Here is a 20,875-nt window from a genome sequence, read left to right as displayed (position 1 = left end):
TCTATGTAATCATACTAATAGCGAATATGCACCGTTTCGACAATCTCAGTAAAGTCTGTAAAGCTGGACAATATACCATATTCGTATTCTCAGTATCGGACTGGAACTAGCTAGATTCTTTTATCTTTGGACTAATTAATCTAACTAACCTCGCTTTACAGCAAAAACTCTTTTCAGCCTTACACATGACAACGAGGCGAGTAAGGCCCTGTTTACTATGGGTGGGAGGGGGGTTACCCTAGTGCCAGGGCTGCCCTAACACTCACTCATTTCTTCCGTTTTTGAGCAATGTGTTAACAAAGCAGACAGGGTTACCCTGGAGCTAGGGTAACCCTACCTGCCTTGTAAACGCTCCGCTAGGGAAACCTCGGCTACCCGGGACAACTTTTTGCTGATTTCCAGACTCTTTAAATGTGACAACAAACGAACATCATGGCGGACCGCGGATAGTTGTCCCGGGTGATAGGGTAACCCTACCCGACAAATTTTGCTTGTAACCCCGGGCTATCTTTGACCCTTCTACTAGGGTAACCCTTGCATTAGGGTTACTTCCTCCTTGTAAACGGGGCCTAAGTCTAATTAACATAAATATCAGAGAATAATTTACAATCAGCCATCTTTGCATTCGGTTTCTAGCCCAGTGGAGGGGCATCCGAACTTGTAATCGGAAGGTCGTAGGTTCGACTCTTGCTCGGGAGCACGCGGAATTTTTCCGATCATCCCCTATAGCTCAGTGATAGAGCAACGGAACTAGTAATCGGAAGGTCGTAGGTTCGACTCTTGTTCGGGAGAACTCGGATTTTTCCGATCACCCCTATAGCGCAGTAGGTTCGACTCCTGCAAAGGAGTATTCGTATCTCTCCAAATTTCCCCGAGTCACCTCTCCAAAGAAAGATACACTTCTATTTTCATTTAGCGGGGTCAAAATTTCACCGTATCAACATTTTTCCGTCTCTCTCCTTTATAATATAGCAGACTTAATTTTTCACGACTCTCTTTCGTTATACAACTTTCTCTACAGGTGAACGTCATCGTCATCGGCGAAGTGATCTCCGCACTTCCCTTGGACAATTTAAGCAATTGTCTGTCCTCTTAACTGTGTGGCTTCATACACCTTGTTCCAAAATGGCCACCATTTGAGTATTCATTTGTTTGCTTTCAAATAGCCCACTTTCGATAAATTAAAATTCAGTCCTAAACAAAATGCATCATCTCGAGGCTCTGGGGCATAAATACAAGCATTTGTATGAGTTTATTCCCCAGAGCCTCGAGATGATGCCTTTTGTTTAGATCGAGGCAACAAGGGCTAATTTGCAAGCAAACACAAGAATACTAAAATACAATAGCAACCATTTTGAAATAAGGTGTATAGCTCAATAGACCATATTCGTATTCTCAGTATTGGACTGGAACTACAAAAGCTTGCAATGAAGGCTAACGCGGGGAAATCTTTTCAGACGCAAATACTTTTTAATATACTCCCACACATTAGCCTGCATTGCAAGCTAGTTCCAGTCCAATACTGAGGATACGAATATGGTCTACTGACAACGGCGTCGCGGAGGACATGGGTTCGAAATCCGTTGGAGCCACCTAGAGTTATCACGTGTCTATAAGACACAATTGCTTAAACTGTCCAAAATAAGTGCGAAGATCACCTCTCTCCTTCGTCTACAATCCGCACTTCAAATATGCATTTACTTCAATCAGTTTGAGAACTCTCAAGAATTTTTCACTCTGTCCCGAACTCACCCGATCTCTTGACTGTTTTCGCTACCGTTCTAGCACTTTCGCCCCATCCTTTGCTGGTCTTTGCTGTTACTTCCAGTTCATAACTCTTTTCAAATGCCAAATCGTCCAACAGTTTCTTAAAGACTGAAGGTTGAACGTTGGCCTCCTTGACCACAGAACCATTGTACTCTTGGCATTTCACTTGGTAGTTTGTGATAATTCCATTCGGAACTTTAGGTTGTTTCCAAGTGACGAGGATATATTCTCCGAACGCGTACGTCTTCAGATCCGATGGTGGACCAGGCTCTGCAAAATAACGAAAAAACTGAGCTAGCAAAATATACAACAATCGATGCTGTTAGCAGTAAGTCGAGGGGGAAATGGCTGAACGGCTGTCTGGCTTGCCTTAAAGGGAAGCTTGTGCAAAGACCAAATCGACGGCTACGAGAAAGTAATCTAAAAATGTACCTTAACGCTTTAGTGTAACCCTCTAGTGATTACTCCAAATCGTTCGGAATGGAAAGCGTCTACCAACTTTCCAAGAGCAAAACTGATATGAATGGTGTAGAGATTTGAGGAAAAGGAAGTTCCAGGAGAAAGGCGCGTTGCGGTCGCCCTATTAGGGAGCTTTAGCAACGACGACGGGAACGGCAACGAGAACGTCATCACAAAACATAAATTCTCATTATTGTAATCACTTCACGACTATTCCAAGTTTTTGAACGCGAGAAAGGTATGGCAGTCCCTCAGGAATAAAAACGTTATGAGCGGCGCTTTTTGTAGGGGAGAAAATGAAAATTTATCTTCAAATGCTGACGTCCTTCATAAAACCTTAAAGTTGGTCATTTCACGTTGTTGTTTTGCTGACGACGTCAAAGAAATAGACAAAAATTAAAAACGCACGTGCAGAGCGTGCAAAGCTATTGTCTTTGGCCACTAAATATGCAAATTTGTGACGTTCTCGTTGACGTCGCCGTTGTCGTTGCTAAAGCTCCCTATTAGGGATCTTAAGCACGCGCGTTTTTTAGACGCGGACGGCAACCGGAAGAGAACATTTCGCGCGGTAGGACAGTGGTGTCTCCCAGATTTTTATACTCATTATCTTCAACGGAGAAAAGATACTTGGCAATGTAAATGTGGTTGTGTGCAGACCAGTTAAAAAGGAAAACAGCTAACTCAAACACGCGCATGCTTAAGCTCCCTATTGTTTCAAAGCAAAAGCTCTTTGTCTGAAAACAATAAGGGCAACTGTAACACGTCACAATTATTTAAGACGTAGGCGCCCGGGAAATTTGAAAGTGAAAATAACTCATTCCAAAATTCAGTTCTCTTTTCCATACAAACAATCTCGTTGTCGAGCAAATTTGATTGCAAACATCATTTTGTTAGGTTTAAAATTATTCACTAGTCGGAATGGAGGTTCCCTCAAAACACAAAACGTTTCAATGTTTTTTCATTGTTCAGCATTCAACTTACCTCCCTCGGAAGTTGTCACCAGGACAGGAGCACTCGCCGGCCCCTCTCCGCCTGTGTTGAATGCTTTGACGACCACTCGATAGTTCGTATATGGTTTCAGACCCAAGAGAGTGGCTTTCCGTGTTTCTCCGCCTTGCACAACAAGGAGATTTGCGTTGGTTGGAATAGCTTCTCTTCGTCGTCGAGAAATGACTGAGCGACTGTTCACCCAGTAATATATCTGCCGAGATAGAAATGTTATAGTAATTAGTTACATCATTTTATGATTCATAGTTTCTTTTGTTTGTTCAACAACCTTCATTTAAAGAAAACGCTGTCACGCCTTTTTTGTGACACACTAAGAAACGTTCAAAGTTCTCGTGTTGCAATTCACAATAAGTAAAAAAAAAAAAAAAGAAACATTTGGGCTAATCATTTTGGTCCACATTTACTGAATTCCCTTAAAGTTGTTGTTGAAGTATGATCAGATCGTTGCAAATGTCGTGCCAGTGACCATTTAACATAAAGATTCGTTGAAGCAATTGAAGGTTTGTGGAATACTTGAGACCATAGGCCATTAAATGATCCAGAATTCATACCGAAAAATTCAGTCCTCGTTTGGAACGTTTACAGAATACGAGTGGATTTAACAGTATTTATGGAAGGTCCCTCCGGCAGGGCTGAAACTTGGGTTACCGTTAATTTCAAGAGAAACGAGCAAAAAAGACAAAACTAAAACTAACTGTTGCAAAAGTGAATGTTGTGTTATTTTCCTTGAAGTTGCTTTTCAAGTGTTATATTGCCCACGTTTTATGAATGAATTGGTTTTCACGATTATATTTCCCCCTATCAATTATGGACATTTCATCTTTGTTTCAGTGTCTGTACATGTTGCCGGTAAAATCCTAATCCCTTTTAGCCTAGGCTAAATTGGTGATCCTCTTTTTAATTAGGTTGAATACACACTTAGATGAATTGAAGAAACGTTCTGGAGCGTAAATTAAGCCCAAAGGAAAAAAGTGAGTGAGTGACTGAGTGAGTGAGTGAGTAAACAGTAAACAGTAAATCTTTATTGCGCCTTACTCTCCAAAGGGAGGTATCGGTCTCGTTACAATAAAGGTGATGATATCTACTAGAATAACTAATTAACTAAAAAGATCATACAATTACTTGTAATACAATTGGTATAAAATTAGTATTTTAATTATTTTGCATTTAGGAAGTCTTTTCTCTTCTGAAACATTAAATATGTGTATTTACCTATTATCTTTGAAGTGCTTTCGTTTTCTAGGGTAAGTAAATACCGTATTTTATCCTCATCATTAAGGCTTTTGAAAACAACATCGTGTGTTGAAAGGAGAGAATGGAGCTCATTTCTAATGTTATCGTACCCTGGGCAATACATCAAGAAGTGCCGCTCATCTTCTATATAGCCTCTATTGCAGACTAAACTCGTTCTTCCATCTACTGGTGAGTGAGTGAGTGAGTGAGTGAGTGAGTGAGTGAGTGAGTGAGTGAGTGAGTGAGTGAGTGAGTGAGTGAGTGAGTGATTAAGTAATGAAAAGGACTGTGTTGGGTTGACTCATCTTCGTTGTTGTAGTGTATTGGTGAAAACACAGGATTACAGCTCTCGAGGGTCCGTGTTCGAGTACCGGTAAGTGCATAGTACAATTCTTTGTTCCCTTACTATGATGTATTGTTGAGAATGAATGGTTAAGTGTATGAATACAGAAACCCATAAGATGCATACGAAATATTAACAAGATGTGTTGAGATACGTAAGACAGAGCTTGAGGGAAAGTATAGGGCTTCTCAGTCCTTTTTGGGGGATTGATAGCTGCTTTAAACTAGGTAGAGTCCTTATTCAAACCTACGTAAAATAGGGATCACCAATTTAACCCAGGCTGAAAACGGATTCAACCTGAGACCGGATTTGACGACAACATATGTACCTTGTATCCATCGACACTTCCTCTATTCAGAGTAACCGGTTTCCAGGCTAGCGCGACGCTGGTCGCATTGACACTCTGAGTTCCAGCACCGTCTGGTTTCACATCCGGTGCATCTTGACCAGAAAACGACCTGCTGATAGGACTCTCCGGTCCGAGACCTTGATGGTTGCCAGCACAGATCTTAAACTCCCACGGCTGGTAATACCCAGGGTCGGAAACTGAAAACACATGCACACTGGGATCCCCAATCTTTTCTGTCCTCCAGTCACGGCCGGGCAGGTTTTCCTCTCTGTATTTCAGCATGTAATAGCACCCAGGCGCATTCCATTTAGTCTTTGACATCGGCTGTTAAGAATAATAAATAGATTAATGATCAAGCCAATTTGCCAATCTTTACGTACAAAGTTCAATGTACGTAATACTTGAAGTGCGGGTTTTGGACCAAATGGGAAAGCGATCAACCCACTTGTCTCGATAATTTAAGCAATTGACCTGGTAGAACATTGCACCGGCATCGCACAGGTCACGAGGTCGAATCTCTTTGAAGCCACCTGATGTTTTCAGGTCTCTATAATGCGACAATCGCTTAAATTGTCGAGATAGTACTCGGATCACTTCTCCATTTCGTAAAATTTAACGTATACAGCAATTTAAAGTGTTTTACTACTTACGGTCCAGGTGATAGAAAGCTCGTTTGCTTTTTCGGCGATGCCTCTCAAATTCATTGGGTACATCTGAGGAACTATTTGAAAGACGAAAGTTAACAAAAACTAATTTTGTGAATCCCACAATAGACGGAATGCATATATTGCGGCCGTGCTAATTAGACTCACTAGCCTCGCCCTCAAGCAGCATTTCTTTTGTATTTTGTCCACGCAAACGAGGCTAGTGAATCTAATGAGCACATAAACAAAAGAATACTTTTTTGGCCGCCATTTTATGCATTCGATCTACATTGGTGTAAATCTTAGGGGAGATGTGTCACAATAACGTTATACAGAACCCCTTCCAAAGGCAGACGGCACACTTCACTATTCGAACACTCATTTCTCTGTTTGTTAGCCACGACGGTTAACATCTTTCTTCATTCCTAACGTTCGTTGCCTTGAACAGGTCTAACTGAAAAGAATCTTGGATTCTGCGAATATTCTGTGCGACTCCCCTTTACAGATATAGAACTTTCCGGCGTCAGAGAGTCCTTCCTAAGTTTAACTTACCTCCAACGGGAGTGGTACAAATTCCTTCAGCAGTAGCTTCACTGGGTCGACTTAGTTTAACGTTACTAACAGCTCTTACACGAAAACGAAGAGTTGACCATGCGGGTAGCTCCAAGGTCAGTGACGTGGAATTAGGATTGGTGACGTTGTAGATGACCTTAAAGGAGAATGGCTCATGGTTCGTTTCCTGCTCAATCAAATGGTGGGTTACTTGGGTTCGATTCGAGAGATTGGGGGTCCACGAAATGTTTGTTCGGTTGCTGGAGCAATCTGTTATTTGGACGTTGGTGGGAGGAAATGGGGCACCTGAAAAATACAAATAAACAAACGATCTAATAAACAAATAACCACAGAAGGACAAAACTGTCGGTCAGTCAGGAGAACAGTTTAACGGTCGGATAGATAGAGGCTCCCAGACACACCAATTAATCAGAGTAAATATCGCACAAACTAGACTACACCAGTTATCTCATTAACGTCATCTGGTCAGCCTGACCGAAAATAGTTATGCAAGCTTAGCGAACAATTTTGACTCTCTAAATAAATAAATAAATACTTTTGTCTCAAGAGGATGGCACTTAATAGCCAAAAGGCTAATAAAGTTATAGCCCTCGAAGCTTTACTAAGAAATTTACAAAAACGATACCAATTAAAAGTTAAAACATTAACAAATGGTAATCTACCGTTATATCATTATACATTACAAATAAGATAAGTGAATAACGAACATAACAAAAAGCTACAGTAAAAATAAACATATATATATGACTTGGAGCGGTCCATTTCATGCTAAGTTAACTGAAGCTTGCACGACTTTCATGCGACGAAACAACCGAATGCCTCTTTCCTTGAGTGAATATTTCGACTGAATACATTAAAAGAGATTTAAGACTTGGATTTAGGCAGACAGTCAAAGGCAGCCGACAGGCAGACCAATAGATGGGCAAAGACAAAGAAAAGAACATCGAAATACATTCACAATGGCTGTACCTTCAATTGACACAACAGCTGAAGCCATGTCTTCAGATACCCTGGGTTCTGGAGTATGCGCAACACAAGTGTACACTCCAGCATCTTGGAAGCCAATGTTTGATAGTGTCAACACGAAATCTTTTTCCTGCCACTCACTGTTAGATACATCCATGATAACCGCTCCATCCTTTTTCCAGATATACCTCATTTCTAAATTAGGATCCTTAGATGCCATGCAACGCAGCTTCAAACTTGAGCCCTCTGCAACTGTTCTGTTTTCGGGCTTGCGAACAAGTTTTGTTCTCTCTGGAATGCATGACAAACACAACATAGACGTAAAGAAAAACCTACAGCTTGTCATTAACTAAAAAAATCCCAACAATAACAATGACACGGTCGAGGAAACGACTCCACCATCATCATCATCGTCATCGTCATCGTCATCGTCATCGTCATCGTCATCGTCATCGTCATCGTCGTCGTCGCTGTCGTCGTGATCGTCGTCGTCATGATCGTCGTCATCGTCATCGTCATCATAATAATCATCATCATCGTCATCAGTGATACTCTTATTGACACTAACCACTATTATGTTAGAGCCTCAAGGGAACGGAGTCCGCGGTGTTGTGACTTGACCTTGTTCTTAACGGAAAATACTATTCTCGGATTTCGCATGACGTTACGACCGCCATGTTTGTGCCCCTAGACAAAGAAACGGCGGCCATATTTGTGTCCCTACCCAATCCCCCGGGAATTGAACTCTACTATTATGCAAACGATTTCTTTTGTTTTCGATGAAAAACATGGCTGTTGATCACGTACGCGAAAAACAACAATTGTTAACTGTAAACTGCATATCAAGCAGTATGACCAAAGTCCCCAAAACATCACTTTAACCCACCAGGGATGGCGCAATGGTGAGAGAACTCGCCTCCCACCAATGTAGCTGGGTTCAATTCCCAGATCCGGCGTCATATGTGGGTTTAGTTTGATGGTTCTCAACTCTGCACCTTTAACCCTTCCTTCCCTAAGAGTGATTCTTGTAGATTTTACTCTGTCTAATGCCAGATTATTTTATTGTCAATGGAGGCCACTTCAGGGATGAGTGGGTGAACAACATTAAGGTCCACTCAAAAGCTATGCCCCCATTAACCCTTCCCCCCCTAAGACTGATACTTGTAGATTTTACTCTGTCTAACGCCAGACGATTTTACTCATCACGCGTTCAATTAGTTCCGTAAACGGTGCTGTATCATGTGCACATCGGAGGGCGGAAGCATGACATCGGGGGACGACACCTCAAATGGGACGCCATTTCTAGCCTTCTAGCCATCGAGTGCGTTTGGTTTCTATGTGGATGTCTCAGCAGACAAACTCCGAGCTAACTCCCTTCTTCATACTTTGCCCTGGAATAAAAAAAAAGAAACTAACGCCGCAATGGGCGCCTTTCTCACCAAGTAAAATACCACTTGCTGTTACGTTAGCCTTCCCAAAGTAGTTCTCAGCCACACAGGTGTATCTTCCAGAATCACTGTCGTCGACTTTGTTGATAACAAGTGTACCGTCCGAATTCAAACTATAGCTTCCATTTTCTACATATCTAAGAGCCACTCCATCTTTGAGCCATTTGATTGTGGGAGACGGCTCCGCTGAAGGCTTACAGGGCAAACGTGCTTGGATCCCCTTAAATAGGTAAAACGGACCAAAGAGCAAGTTCTCGAAGGAAGGCTGCCACGCTACAAGAAATGGAGAGTTTTGTCACAAATATGCTTATCATGCATGCAACTACTTTTATTTAAAAGAAAGTCTTGCAATTGCGAAATCGTGTTCTGAATTGATTTCTTAACAACAATCCACCCCCCTCTTTACCTTTAAAATATTTTCTGAGAAAAAATACACGAATAGTTATCAACTATATTCATCGAAATGGAGGTGGCTATGGGTGGATGTTTACAAAGCCGCGAAAATACTAAAACAGTGAGATAGTAGAGCACAAAAGGACGATTTTAACTTACTTATTCCTGCAGCGATTAAGATATTTTCGGACACAAATCCCTAACGAGTTGCTCGGAGGATATTCGGAGGATATTCGGAGGATATTCGGAGTATGAGTAGCCAATCACAGCCTAGCAACGCTAACCACCGTTTTAGTATATACTAATAACAGAAACCCGTAAGGGTTGAAACGTGTAACGGCCCCTTGTGTGCTGGGAAACAAGCTTCTGAATATTCAATTTGCTAAGTACCATATTTGGAACAACAAGAGAGAAACATTCAACCAATCAGTTCGCAAGAACACCGTGACGCAATACCACCAATGTTCTCGCGAGAAATTAACTGGAGCGAGGGGTTTCCAAGTATGGTACTTAGCACTGAATATTCGGAAGCTGTGAACGCGCGTTACACATTTCAACCCTTATGGGTTTCTGCTAATAACTTTTAAGATTTATCCTAGACCCAACACTTTTCGACTTAACGCATTCCTCTGGAGTCTAAACTACCGTAGAACAAAATAGGCAAGAATATAACATACTACATATAGGTTGCTCAACTCTACGGGCGAAGTTTTTGTGATGGTAATAAGTTCTACTTTACATATGAATGAAAAAGAATTTTCTTAAGAAAAACTTCGCACATAGATTCGCTTTGAAGAGGCAGGCATGAACTCTGAAATGACCTATTACCGGTAAATAACCCACATATCGTAACTCCACACAAGTCTTAAGACATTTAAACAATCGAAAACCAACGTATTCTTGCATGATATTTGACAAGAGACCTGCTCCCATTGAAAAACAACTACTGAACATAGAAATGGGTTCATCAACTGTGTTGATATGGAAAATTGAACTAACGTAAAGAAATTTGAAAGCTGACGTTTCCAACGTTAGCCCTACGTCCGACGAAAGGCCTAACGTTAGCCAAGCGTTACCCCTTCGCCATTCGCTTACACGAAGAGCTAACGACTCGGAACGACAGAATTCGAATTTCTTTACGGTGATCAACTTACCATATCAACGCAGTTGATAACCTCATTTCTCTATCTTAGGGCGCGTTCGATTGACCCTATTCCGGAATAAGAATACGTGGAGTGATGATGAAGACGGTATGTTTGGAGCGTTTCGAAGCAGCAAGGATAATAAAAATATGTTTAAAATAGCGTTTTAGCAGATGTTTGATAATTTTAATGTGAATCTCCGTAAAAACGAAGGATTTTAAACTTATATTCCATGGTTCGTATTCCGGAATACGATCAATCGAACGCACCCTTAGATTCAGATGTGGCCGCTTCAATCTAATCCTCAAATAATAATGTCAATCTTACCGTTAACGTTAATCCTCAAAGTAGCTCTTTTTCCTTCTCCTGCACTGTTGAAGGGCACACAAGAATACAAGCCGCTCTTTTCCAGCCGCAGATTGTAGATACCTGTACTCTTGCTACCCAACAGCTTCTCATCACGGTAGAATTTGAATTCCTGAGCATGTGGATGTGAATGTGTGGTGCATGAGAACTCGATTGAGGCGCCAAATGGCACAGGCTTGAGGACATCCACATTGACTGACAGATTTGTCTGTTTAGGTTTAACTGAAAAGAAAATTATTAGGGACCTTTAGATCGGAGAACGAGGACGACAACGAGTACGAGTTTTCCGTACTGAGCATGCGCATAAAGTTTGCATGCCGACATTTTTGGAAGTGAGCGTGCAGAACGGAAAACTCGTACTCGGAGTCGTACTCGTCCTTCGATCTAAAGGTCCCTAACGAGAACGACTACGAGTACAAAGTTTCAGTACTGAACATGCGCATAAGGTTTGGAGGTCGACATTTTTGGAAGTGCACGTGCTCAGAACGGAAAACTCGTACTCGGAGTCGTACTCGTCCTCCGATCTAAAGGTCCTTAGCGAGAACGACTACGAGTAGGAATTTTCCGTACTGAGCATGCGTATAAGGTTTGGAGGCCAACATCTTTTGAAGTGCGCATGCGCAGAATGGAAATTTCGTACTCGTAGTCGTCTTCGTCTTCCGATCTGAAGGTCCCTAATATTGAACAATTGGATAACGAATTGCAGTTTCTGTTAGTCAATAGCGACCTCCAGACTGGAGATTGGAGTCCTAGGCAAAAATGTCCCGATCGAGTACGAGTCCTGAGTTCTGAGCATGCGCACTTGAAAGAAAATTTCAGCATCCAAACGCAATGCGCATCGTCCGAACCGAAGAGTTGTTCTTGAAGTCGCGCTCACACTCTAATCTTAAAGAGACGATTAGCGAGTTAAGGCAAACACGGCGCCTAAGGGAACGAAAACGTCACCTCAAAACACAACTCTTGATATTTCGCGATTATTCTGTCTTGTTCATGTTGTGCATTCTGAGAAACGTATCCTGAAACGCACGGCAGAGGACTGGGACTAGTTGCGCATGTGCCTTTTGATTGAAGTGATGTCAGATTTATATTGAAAAAGTTACTTCAAAGAACCATCCATACAACCTTTTTGTAGGGCTCTTGACTAAAAAGCTTCCTTAGCAACCATTGTCTTTCTATAGTTTCTATAGTTCTTTCATTCATTACGGGTATACTTGGACCCACAAATGACCTCAGCCCAATGTCAGTGGCTTCATAGCTCAGTTGTTTAGAGCGTCGCACCGGTATCGCAAGGTCACGGGGTTCAAACCCCGTTAAAGTCTTGACTTTTTCAGGTTTCTCTACGCAACTGCTAAAAAATGTTTTCATAACTGCGAGGATCATAGCTTCACTTGAGTTCAACAAATACAAACAACTAATCTACATTACACAGTCACAACAACAACAACAACAAAAATGAAGTGGCAGGAGAGAGGAACAGAACTTTCGTCCCAATTGAGACCTAAGCCCATATAAAACGGTAATCTTCACCATAATCATCGTTATCATTATCGTCACAAGCAGCGTCACAGTCATCTTCGTCATCGCCAAAAATCCTCGTTTAGCAAAGATACATAGCATAGAAGAATGACATTGTAACCACACAGTGGATAACTGCACGATTACTTACAATAAACACAACAAACTCACATTGTACATTTAGGTTAGCGCTGGCATTAACTCTCTCTCCTAAGCCATTGTACGCGGAACACCAGTACTTTCCAGATTGATTTTTGTAAGCTGTGATCGTCAGCATATCCCCTGAACCAATAATTTTCCCATCTTTGATCCACGTTACATTTGGAGTTGGTTTTCCATTCACTGCGCAGTGGAAATTAATGTCAACGCCTTCTTTAACTGTTTTGTCGATTGGCTTCGAGGTGAAACTTGAAGGATCTAGCGTTTTAAGGCAAAAAAAATGGAGACAGCAATTAACACAATGTGGATCAGTGCATATAACTCTTCTTTTTCATTTCTTGATGATGGGTTGATTACTTGGTGTTTCAACCAGCTTTGGGTTCATTTGTTCAAAAGTGATTGCATCCCTGTTGTCAATAACTTTAACTTTAACTTTATTTACAAACAAATCATAATTATTCAAACAAGACCATAGTGCCGGGCCCACAGTTAGCATTGCTATTCTAGGCGGGCCACTTACACTGCGACATTATTACTGTCTCTCATAAGTAAACAAAGACACTTAACAATTTACAATAAGGTTACCAATTGATTGGTCTCACTCGTTTTTAACTTTTCAAGACTTGATCCTTACACGTACATTTTCCGGCATTTAGCGCCAGATCATTTACCTGTCAGGATTAGTTGTACTAGCTAAGATTAGGTTAGAGATGTAAGCGACGAGGATGGTTTGGATTGCACGAGAAGGTGTAGATTCGAAGGGAAGTATCTAGTTTTGAGATTCTTTTTTTTTTAACGTCAGAAAAGATGAAAGAAAATCTTTCATCCTATACATACACTGAACATTAAACGAAAAGCTAGTCTCGATACTCTTTTCTATTCCATTGTACGCCAAACACCGATAAATCCCCGAATCATCTCGTCTAGCTTCAAAGCTCAGCACGTCTCCTAAACGGATTGTAGTTAAATCTTTCCTCCAAGAAATCTTTGGCACAGGATTACCAAGCGCTGACATTTTAGTTTTAACTGCGCACGCGATCTAACGAGCGGGACAAATCTTTCAAGTGGCTCCCGCTCCCCTCTCCCGTGCAAGACAACGAACGAAACAAAAAACACTTCCTACCCATTTGGAGAAGATTCCGCTCTTCCCAGATCGGGCGTGATATCGCAAACAAAAATGGCGGCAGAGCGCAAAAGTGTCGACGATCGAATAGGGTAAAAACAAAAAAACTAGAAAACTTTAGTTTTTCACATTCTCCCAAATCAGGTTTCTTACTAAAATCAAACGTGATACTTACATTGGACATCAAGGTAAGCACTAGCGTTGGCAGTGTCACTAAAACCATTCCATGCGACGCACCAACTAAGTAATTAACAAGTTAACTAAGTGTTGGGTAAAACCAATTTTTTTCGAGACAAGTTCCTTGAAGTGACTTTCCCTGTCCTAATCGCAAGCTCATTGTTTGGGTCAGTGGCACGAGCCAAGATTAGGTAAACTAAATTGCAAAACCCTCACAATTTACATGTAGCTAAGCTTGAAACTTAAAAAAAGTGATCTCGTAAGAATCTAACCTAATATGACCTCATATCAAAATTAAGTTGCATAGGATCAACAGCATTTCTGGAAATAACTCAGTTTAAGAATCAAGTGTCGTCTTTTTTTCAGCGTACCAGCCCAATGGTGACAAATTGGCCAACTAGTAATCAACTTACACTGCACATCAAGGTAGGCCATCGCTGTGACAGTTGAGCTCAAACCATTCTCAGCTAGACACCAGTATTTTCCAGAATCGTTCCTTTCGGTCACAATGGAAAGTAAATCTTCGTTACCCACAGTCTTCCCATCCTTAATCCATCTTACGCTTGGAGCTGGGTTCCCAGTGGCGTTACAATGCAATGTTGCCTTGGCTCCCTCCATAACTGTTTGGTTAGAAGGCTCCGAGTCCAAAGTTGGTAAATCTGTAATCAAATTAAAATTTTCCTGGTCGAATGCAAGAACAGCTTCTTGAGAAAACCAACATCCGTACTTAAGTATAAGTAGAATTAGAAATATTAACCTCATTGTTAAGAGATGTAAGCCGTGAGGATGGGTGCAATAACACGACAAAGCGTTCGATTCGAGGGCAAGTATTTGGTTTTGAGATTCTTCAGGTTTTTACGTAAGTAACGATGCAAGAGAATCTTTAATCCTATACTTACACTGAACATTAAACGAAAAGCTAATCTCGATATTCTCTTCTATTCCATTGTCCGCCAAACACCGATAATTTCCAGAGTGGCCTCGTGTAGCTTCAAAACTGAACACGTCCCCTTCACCCACAGTTTTCCCATCTTTAATCCAACTGATATTCGGCACAGGGTTACCAGTAGCAGAGCAGTTAAACATGACTTGATCTTCCTCCATCACCGTCTGATCAGATGGCACAATGGTAAAACTAGGAGCAACTGAAAGGAAAAACGAGAAGACAAACAAGGAGTAAGTATCAATTGACCACGGCTGTAATATTAGGGACCTAGAGGGAAAGGACCTCTAGCAACAAAGACATTACAAGTAAGAGAATTGTTGTTATAAACAAAATTAATAGCCACCTTCAGGTTGGAGTACGACGACGACTACCAATTTCCTCCACAGAGTCTGCTTTTCTTTTGGTCAGCACCAAAAACACGGAGTCTGGCCATTTGCAATTTATGCGCAGTCGTAGTGAAGGTTCACTTTTGTAATCGTTGAGAACCAGTGTTGTTTCAAATTTCTGAGCCTGCGTAGAGGACCCGAAAGTCCATGATCTGCGGACTTCCTGTCTTGGAAATGGCAGAGTTCATGTTCTTGGTGCTGACTAAAAAAAAAGCGGACTCTGGCGACGAGATTGGACGACTACGAGTTCGACATCTCAATTCTGAGCTCGCGTGTTTTGAAAATTCTCTTGTTTAAACCTTTGATGCGCGTGCTCAGTACAGAAATCTTGTACTCGTAGTCGTTCTCGGACTCCAATCTGAGCGTCGCTAATGGCTAAACACAAGATGCAAAGATGGCAGCAGAGCACAGAGGTGCACAATGTCGACCATCGAACAGAGTCAACAAGGGGACTGGAAAACTCAAGTTTTTTACATACTTTCAATTCATGTCTCTTGAGGGCAGAACTAAGAGATGTACAATCTGGACGATCGAACGGCATCAAAGGGGGGCTGGAAAACTCTAGTTTTTCACATACATCCAATTCATTTCTTCTACTAAAAACAAACGTGATACTTACATTGGACGTCAAGGGAAGCACTAGCGTTGGCTGTGTCACCCAAACCATTCCCTGCGACGCACCAATATTCTCCAGAATCATTCCTTAGGCCATCAACAGTTAAAGTTTCTCCTTCACCCATACGCTCGCCATCTTTGATCCAGTTGATTTCTGGAGCAGGGTTCCCCACACCTTGGCATTGGAATGTTATCTGGTTTCCTTCAGTGATGGTTTGATGAGATGGTGTTTCAACCAGCTCTGGGCCGACTAGAAAATGGTGAATTTGTGTATGAGTGATTGCCATTCCGATTCTTAACAAGTTAACTAAATGATATCGATGGGTGAAATACATTTTTCTTGAGACTTGTTCCTCTCAAGAATTAAAATTCAGATCTTGCAAATGAAAGGGTTTAAGCATAACTCAATTAAAAAGTGCTCGAGAGTTATATTAAAGTAGGCTAGGAAGCTTGAGACTTCAATAATAATTATCATCTTTACGTTAATTTGTAACAACTCTTTTTTATAGTCTAACCTAATCAGCAAAATTAAGCTTCATAGGATTAATTGCTGTCTTGGAAATAAAAAAGTGGAGAAGAGTTTTCGTCTCTTCTGAGGATAGTAAGCTAAATGAAAATAATAACAAATTGAGGAATTAGTAAACAACTTACATTGTACATCAAGGTAGGCCATCGCTGTGACAAATGAGCTCAAACCATTCTCAGCTAGACACCAGTATTTTCCAGAATCGTTCCTTTTGGTCACAAAGGAAAGTAAATCTTCGTTACCCACAGTCTTCCCATTCTTAATCCATCTTACGCTTGGAGCTGGGTTCCCAGTGGCGTTACAATGCAATGTTGCCTTGTCTCCCTCCATAACTGTTTGGTTAGAAGGCTTCGAGTCCAAAGTTGGTAAATCTGTAATCAAATTAAAATTTTCCTGGTCGAATGCAAGAACAGCTTCTTGAAAAAACCAACATCCGTAGTTAAGTATACGTAGAATTAGAAATATTAACCTCATTTTTAAGAGATGTAAGCCGTGAGGATGGGTGGAATAGCACGACAAAGCGTTTGATTCGAGAGCACGTATTTGGTTTTGAAATTCTTCAGTTTTTTTACGTAAGTAACGATGCAGGAGAACCTTTAATCCTATACTTACACTGAACATTAAACAAAAAGCTAGTCTCGATATTCTTTTCTATTCCATTGTCCGCCAAACACCGATATTTTCCTGAGTGGCCTCGTGTAGCTTCAAAACTGAACACGTCCCCTTCACCCACAGTTTTCCAATCTTTAATCCAAGTGATATTCGGCACAGGGTTACCAGTAGCAGAGCAGTTAAACATGACTTGATCTTCCTCCATCACCGTCTGATCAGATGGCACAATGGTAAAACTAGGAGCAACTGATAGGAAAAACGAGAAGAGAAACAAGGATAAGTATCAATTGACCACGGCTGTAATATTAGGGACCTAGAGGGAAAGGACCTCTAGCAACAAAGACATTTACAAGTAAGAGAATTGTTGTCATAAACAAACTTAATAGCGACCTTCAGGTTGGAGTACGACGACGACTACCAATCTCCTCCCCAGAGTCTGCTTTTCTTTGGGTCAGCACCAACAACACGGACTTTGGCCATTTCCAATTTATGCGCAGTCGTAGTGAAGGTACACTTTTGTAATCGTCGACAACCACTGTTGTTTCAAATTTCTGCGCCTGCGTAGAGGACCCGAAAGCCCGTGATCTGCGGACTTCCTGTCTTGGAAATGGCAGAGTTCATGTTCTTGGTGCTGACTAAAAGAAAAGCGGACTCTGGCGACGAGATTGGACGACTACGAGTTCGACATCTCAATTCTGAGCTCGCGTATTTCGAAAATTCTCTTGTTTAAACCTATGATGCGCGTGCTCAGTACAGAAATCTCGTACTCGTAGTCCTTCTCGGACTCCAATCTGAGCGTCGCTAATGGCTAAACACAAGATGCAAAGATGGCAGCAGAGCACAGAGGTGCACAATGTCGACCATCGAACAGAGTCAACAAGGGGACTGGAAAACTCAAGTTTTTTGCATACTTTCAATTCATGTCACTGGAGGGCAGAACTAAGAGATGTACAATCTGGACGATCGAACGGCATGAAAAGAGGGCTGGAAAACTCTAGTTTTTGACATACATCCAATTCATTTCTTCTACTAAAAACAAACGTGATACTTACATTGGACGTCAAGGGAAGCACTAGCGTTGGCTGTGTCACCCAAACCATTCCCTGCGACGCACCAATATTCTCCAGAATCATTCCTTAGGCCATCAACAGTTAAAGTTTCCCCTTCACCCATATGCTCGCCATCTTTGATCCAGTTGATTTCTGGAGCAGGGTTCCCCACACCTTGGCATTGGAATGTTATCTGGTTTCCTTCGGTGATGGTTTGATCAGATGGTGTTTCAACCAGCTCTGGGCCGACTAGAAAATGGTGAATTTGTGTATGAGTGATTGCCATTCCGATTCTTAACAAGTTAACTAAATGATATCGATGGGTGAAATACATTTTTCTTGAGACTTGTTCCTCTCAAGAATTAAAATTCAGATCTTGGAAATGAAAGGGTTTAAGCATAACTCAATTAAAAAGTGCTCGAGAGTTATATTAAAGTAGGCTAGGAAGCTTGAGACTTCAATAATAATTATCATGTTTACGTTAATTTGTAACAACTCTTTTTAATAGTCTAACCTAATTAGCAAAATTAAGCTGCATAGGATCAATTGCTGTCTTGGAACTAAATAAGTGCAGAAGAGTTGTCGTCTCTTTTGAGGATAGTAAGATAAATGAGAATAATAACAAATTGAGGAATTAGTAAACAACTTACATTGTACATCAAGGTAGGCCATCGCTGTGACAGTTGAGCTCAAACCATTCTCAGCTAGACACCAGTATTTTCCAGAATCGTTCCTTTTGGTCACAAAGGAAAGTAAATCTTCGTTACCCACAGTCTTCCCATCCTTAATCCATCTTACGCTTGGAGCTGGGTTCCCAGTGGCGTTACAATGCAATGTTGCCTTGGCTCCCTCCATAACTGTTTGGTTAGAAGGCTTCGAGTCCAAAGTTGGTAAATCTGTAATCAAATTAAAATTTTCCTGGTCGAATGCAAGAACAGCTTCTTGAAAAAACCAACATCCGTAGTTAAGTATACGTAGAATTAGAAATATTGACCTCATTGTTAAGAGATGTAAGCCGTGAGGATGGGTGCAATAACACGACAAAGCGTTCGATTCGAGGGCAAGTATTTGGTTTTGAGATTCTTCAGGTTTTTACGTAAGTAACGATGCAAGAGAATCTTTAATCCTATACTTACACTGAACATTAAGCAAAAAGCTAATCTCGATATTCTTTTCTATTCCATTGTCCGCCAAACACCGATAAATTCCTGAGTGGCCACGTGTAGCTTCAAAACTAAACACGTCTCCTTCACCCACAGTTTTCCCATCTTTAATCCAAGTGATATTCGGCACAGGGTTACCAGTAGCAGAGCAGTTAAACATGACTTGATCTTCCTCCATCACCGTCTGATCAGATGGCACAATGGTAAAACTAGGAGCAACTGATAGGAAAAACGAGAAGAGAAACAAGGATAAGTATCAATTGACCACGGCTGTAATATTAGGGACCTAGAGGGAAAGGACCTCTAGCAACAAAGACATTTACAAGTAAGAGAATTGTTGTCATAAACAAACTTAATAGGGACCTTAAGGTTGGAGTACGACGACGACTACCAATCTCCTCCCCATCCCAGAGTCTGCTTTTCTTTGGGTCAGCACCAACAACACGGACTCTGGCCATTTTCAATTTATGCGCAGTCGTAGTGAAGGTCCATTTTTTGTAATCGTTGACAACCACTGATGTTTCAAATTTCTGAGCCTGCGTAGAGGACCCGAAAGTCCGTGATAGGCGGACTTCCTGTCTTGGAAATGGCAGAGTCCGTGTTCTTGATGCTGACCAAAAGAAAAGCGGACTCTGGGGACGAGATTGGACGACTACGAGTTCGAGATCTCGATTCTGAGCTCACGTATTTCGAAAATTCTGGTTGTTTAAACCTATGATGCGCCTGCTCAGTACAGAAATCGTGTACTCGTTGTCGTTCTCGGACTCCAATCTGAGCGTCGCTAATGGCTAAACACGAGATTCAAAGATGGCAGCAGAGCACAGAGGTGCACAATGTCGACCATCGAACAGACTCAACAAGGGGACTGGAAAACTCAAGTTTTTCACATACTTTCAATTCATGTCACTGGAGGGCAGAACTAAGAAATGTACAATCTCGACGATCGAACGGCATAAAAAAAGGAAAACTCTAGTTTTTCACATACATCCAACTCATTTCTTCTACTAAAAACAAACGTGATACTTACATTGGACCTCAAGGGAAGCACTAGCGTTGGCTGTGTCACCCAAATCATTTTCTGCGACGCACCAATACACTCCAGAATCATTCCTTAGGGCAACAACAGTCAAAGTTTCTCCTTCACCCATATGCTCGCCATCTTTGATCCAGTTGATTTCTGGTGCAGGGTTCCCCACACCTCGGCATTGGAATGTTATCTGGTTTCCTTCAGTGACGGTTTGATCCGATGGTGTTTCAACCAGATCTGGGCCGACTAGAAAATGGTGAATTTGTGTATAAATTGCTCTTCCGATTGTTAATAGGTTAACTAAATGATATCGATGTGTCAAGCCCATGTTTCTCGAGACTTGTTCCTCTCAAGAATTAACATTGAGATCTTGCAAATGAAATGGTTTAAGCATAACTCAATTGAAAAGCGCTCGAGAGTTATAAGTAGGCTAGAAAGCGTGAGACTTCAATAATTATTATCATGTTTACGTTTGTACCAACGACGACGACTCCCAATTACCTCCCCAGAGTCAGCTTTTCTTTTGGTCATTACCAAGAACATGGACTCTGGCCATTTCCAATTTATGCGCAGTCGTAGTGAAGGTCCACTTTTGTAATCGTTGACAACCACTGTCGTTTCAAATTTCTGAGTCTGCGTAGAGGAGCCGGAAGTCAATGATCTGCGGACTTCCTGTCTTGGAAATGGCAGAGTCCGTGTTCTTGGTGCTGACCAAAAGAAAAGCGGACTCGGGGACGAGATTGGACGACTACGAGTTCGAGTTCTCAATTCTGAGCTCGCGTATTTCGAAAATTCTCGTTGTTTAAACCTATGATGCGCGTGCTCAGTACACAAATCTTGTACTCGTAGTCGTTCTCGGACTCCAATCTGAGCGTCGCTAATGGCT

The 20,875-nt window shown here is 41.5% G+C and overlaps 1 protein-coding gene across 9 annotated transcripts in view; it reads right to left on the bottom strand.

Annotated features, from left to right (window-relative positions):
* Positions 1-20,875, bottom strand: part of LOC138056940 (fibronectin type III domain-containing protein-like) — a 58,412-nt gene that overhangs the window by 9,337 nt on the left and 28,200 nt on the right. For 7 of the 9 annotated variants that reach the window (XM_068902919.1, XM_068902918.1, XM_068902921.1 and 4 more), the window contains exons 6-23: positions 19,990-20,235; positions 18,936-19,181; positions 18,450-18,695; positions 17,803-18,048; positions 16,751-16,996; positions 16,264-16,509; positions 15,617-15,862; positions 14,565-14,810; positions 14,079-14,324; positions 12,378-12,623; positions 10,653-10,913; positions 8,782-9,063; positions 7,346-7,633; positions 6,356-6,661; positions 5,810-5,880; positions 5,139-5,483; positions 3,208-3,427; positions 1,753-2,037 (exon numbers count right to left, since the gene is read on the bottom strand). In XM_068902919.1, the coding sequence (XP_068759020.1) occupies positions 1,753-2,037; positions 3,208-3,427; positions 5,139-5,483; positions 5,810-5,880; positions 6,356-6,661; positions 7,346-7,633; positions 8,782-9,063; positions 10,653-10,913; positions 12,378-12,623; positions 14,079-14,324; positions 14,565-14,810; positions 15,617-15,862; positions 16,264-16,509; positions 16,751-16,996; positions 17,803-18,048; positions 18,450-18,695; positions 18,936-19,181; positions 19,990-20,235 (4,518 nt within the window). The remainder of the gene's footprint in view (positions 1-1,752; positions 2,038-3,207; positions 3,428-5,138; positions 5,484-5,809; positions 5,881-6,355; positions 6,662-7,345; positions 7,634-8,781; positions 9,064-10,652; positions 10,914-12,377; positions 12,624-14,078; positions 14,325-14,564; positions 14,811-15,616; positions 15,863-16,263; positions 16,510-16,750; positions 16,997-17,802; positions 18,049-18,449; positions 18,696-18,935; positions 19,182-19,989; positions 20,236-20,875) is intronic. The other 2 variants (XM_068902925.1, XM_068902926.1) reach the window with 2 other exon arrangements.

The sequence above is a fragment of the Montipora capricornis genome, chromosome 7, assembly GCF_036669925.1.
Source record: "Montipora capricornis isolate CH-2021 chromosome 7, ASM3666992v2, whole genome shotgun sequence".
NCBI classification, from domain to species: Eukaryota; Metazoa; Cnidaria; class Anthozoa; order Scleractinia; family Acroporidae; genus Montipora; species Montipora capricornis.
The sequence above is the reverse complement of the archived record's forward strand: the minus strand, read 5'-3'. Positions and strand labels throughout refer to the sequence as shown.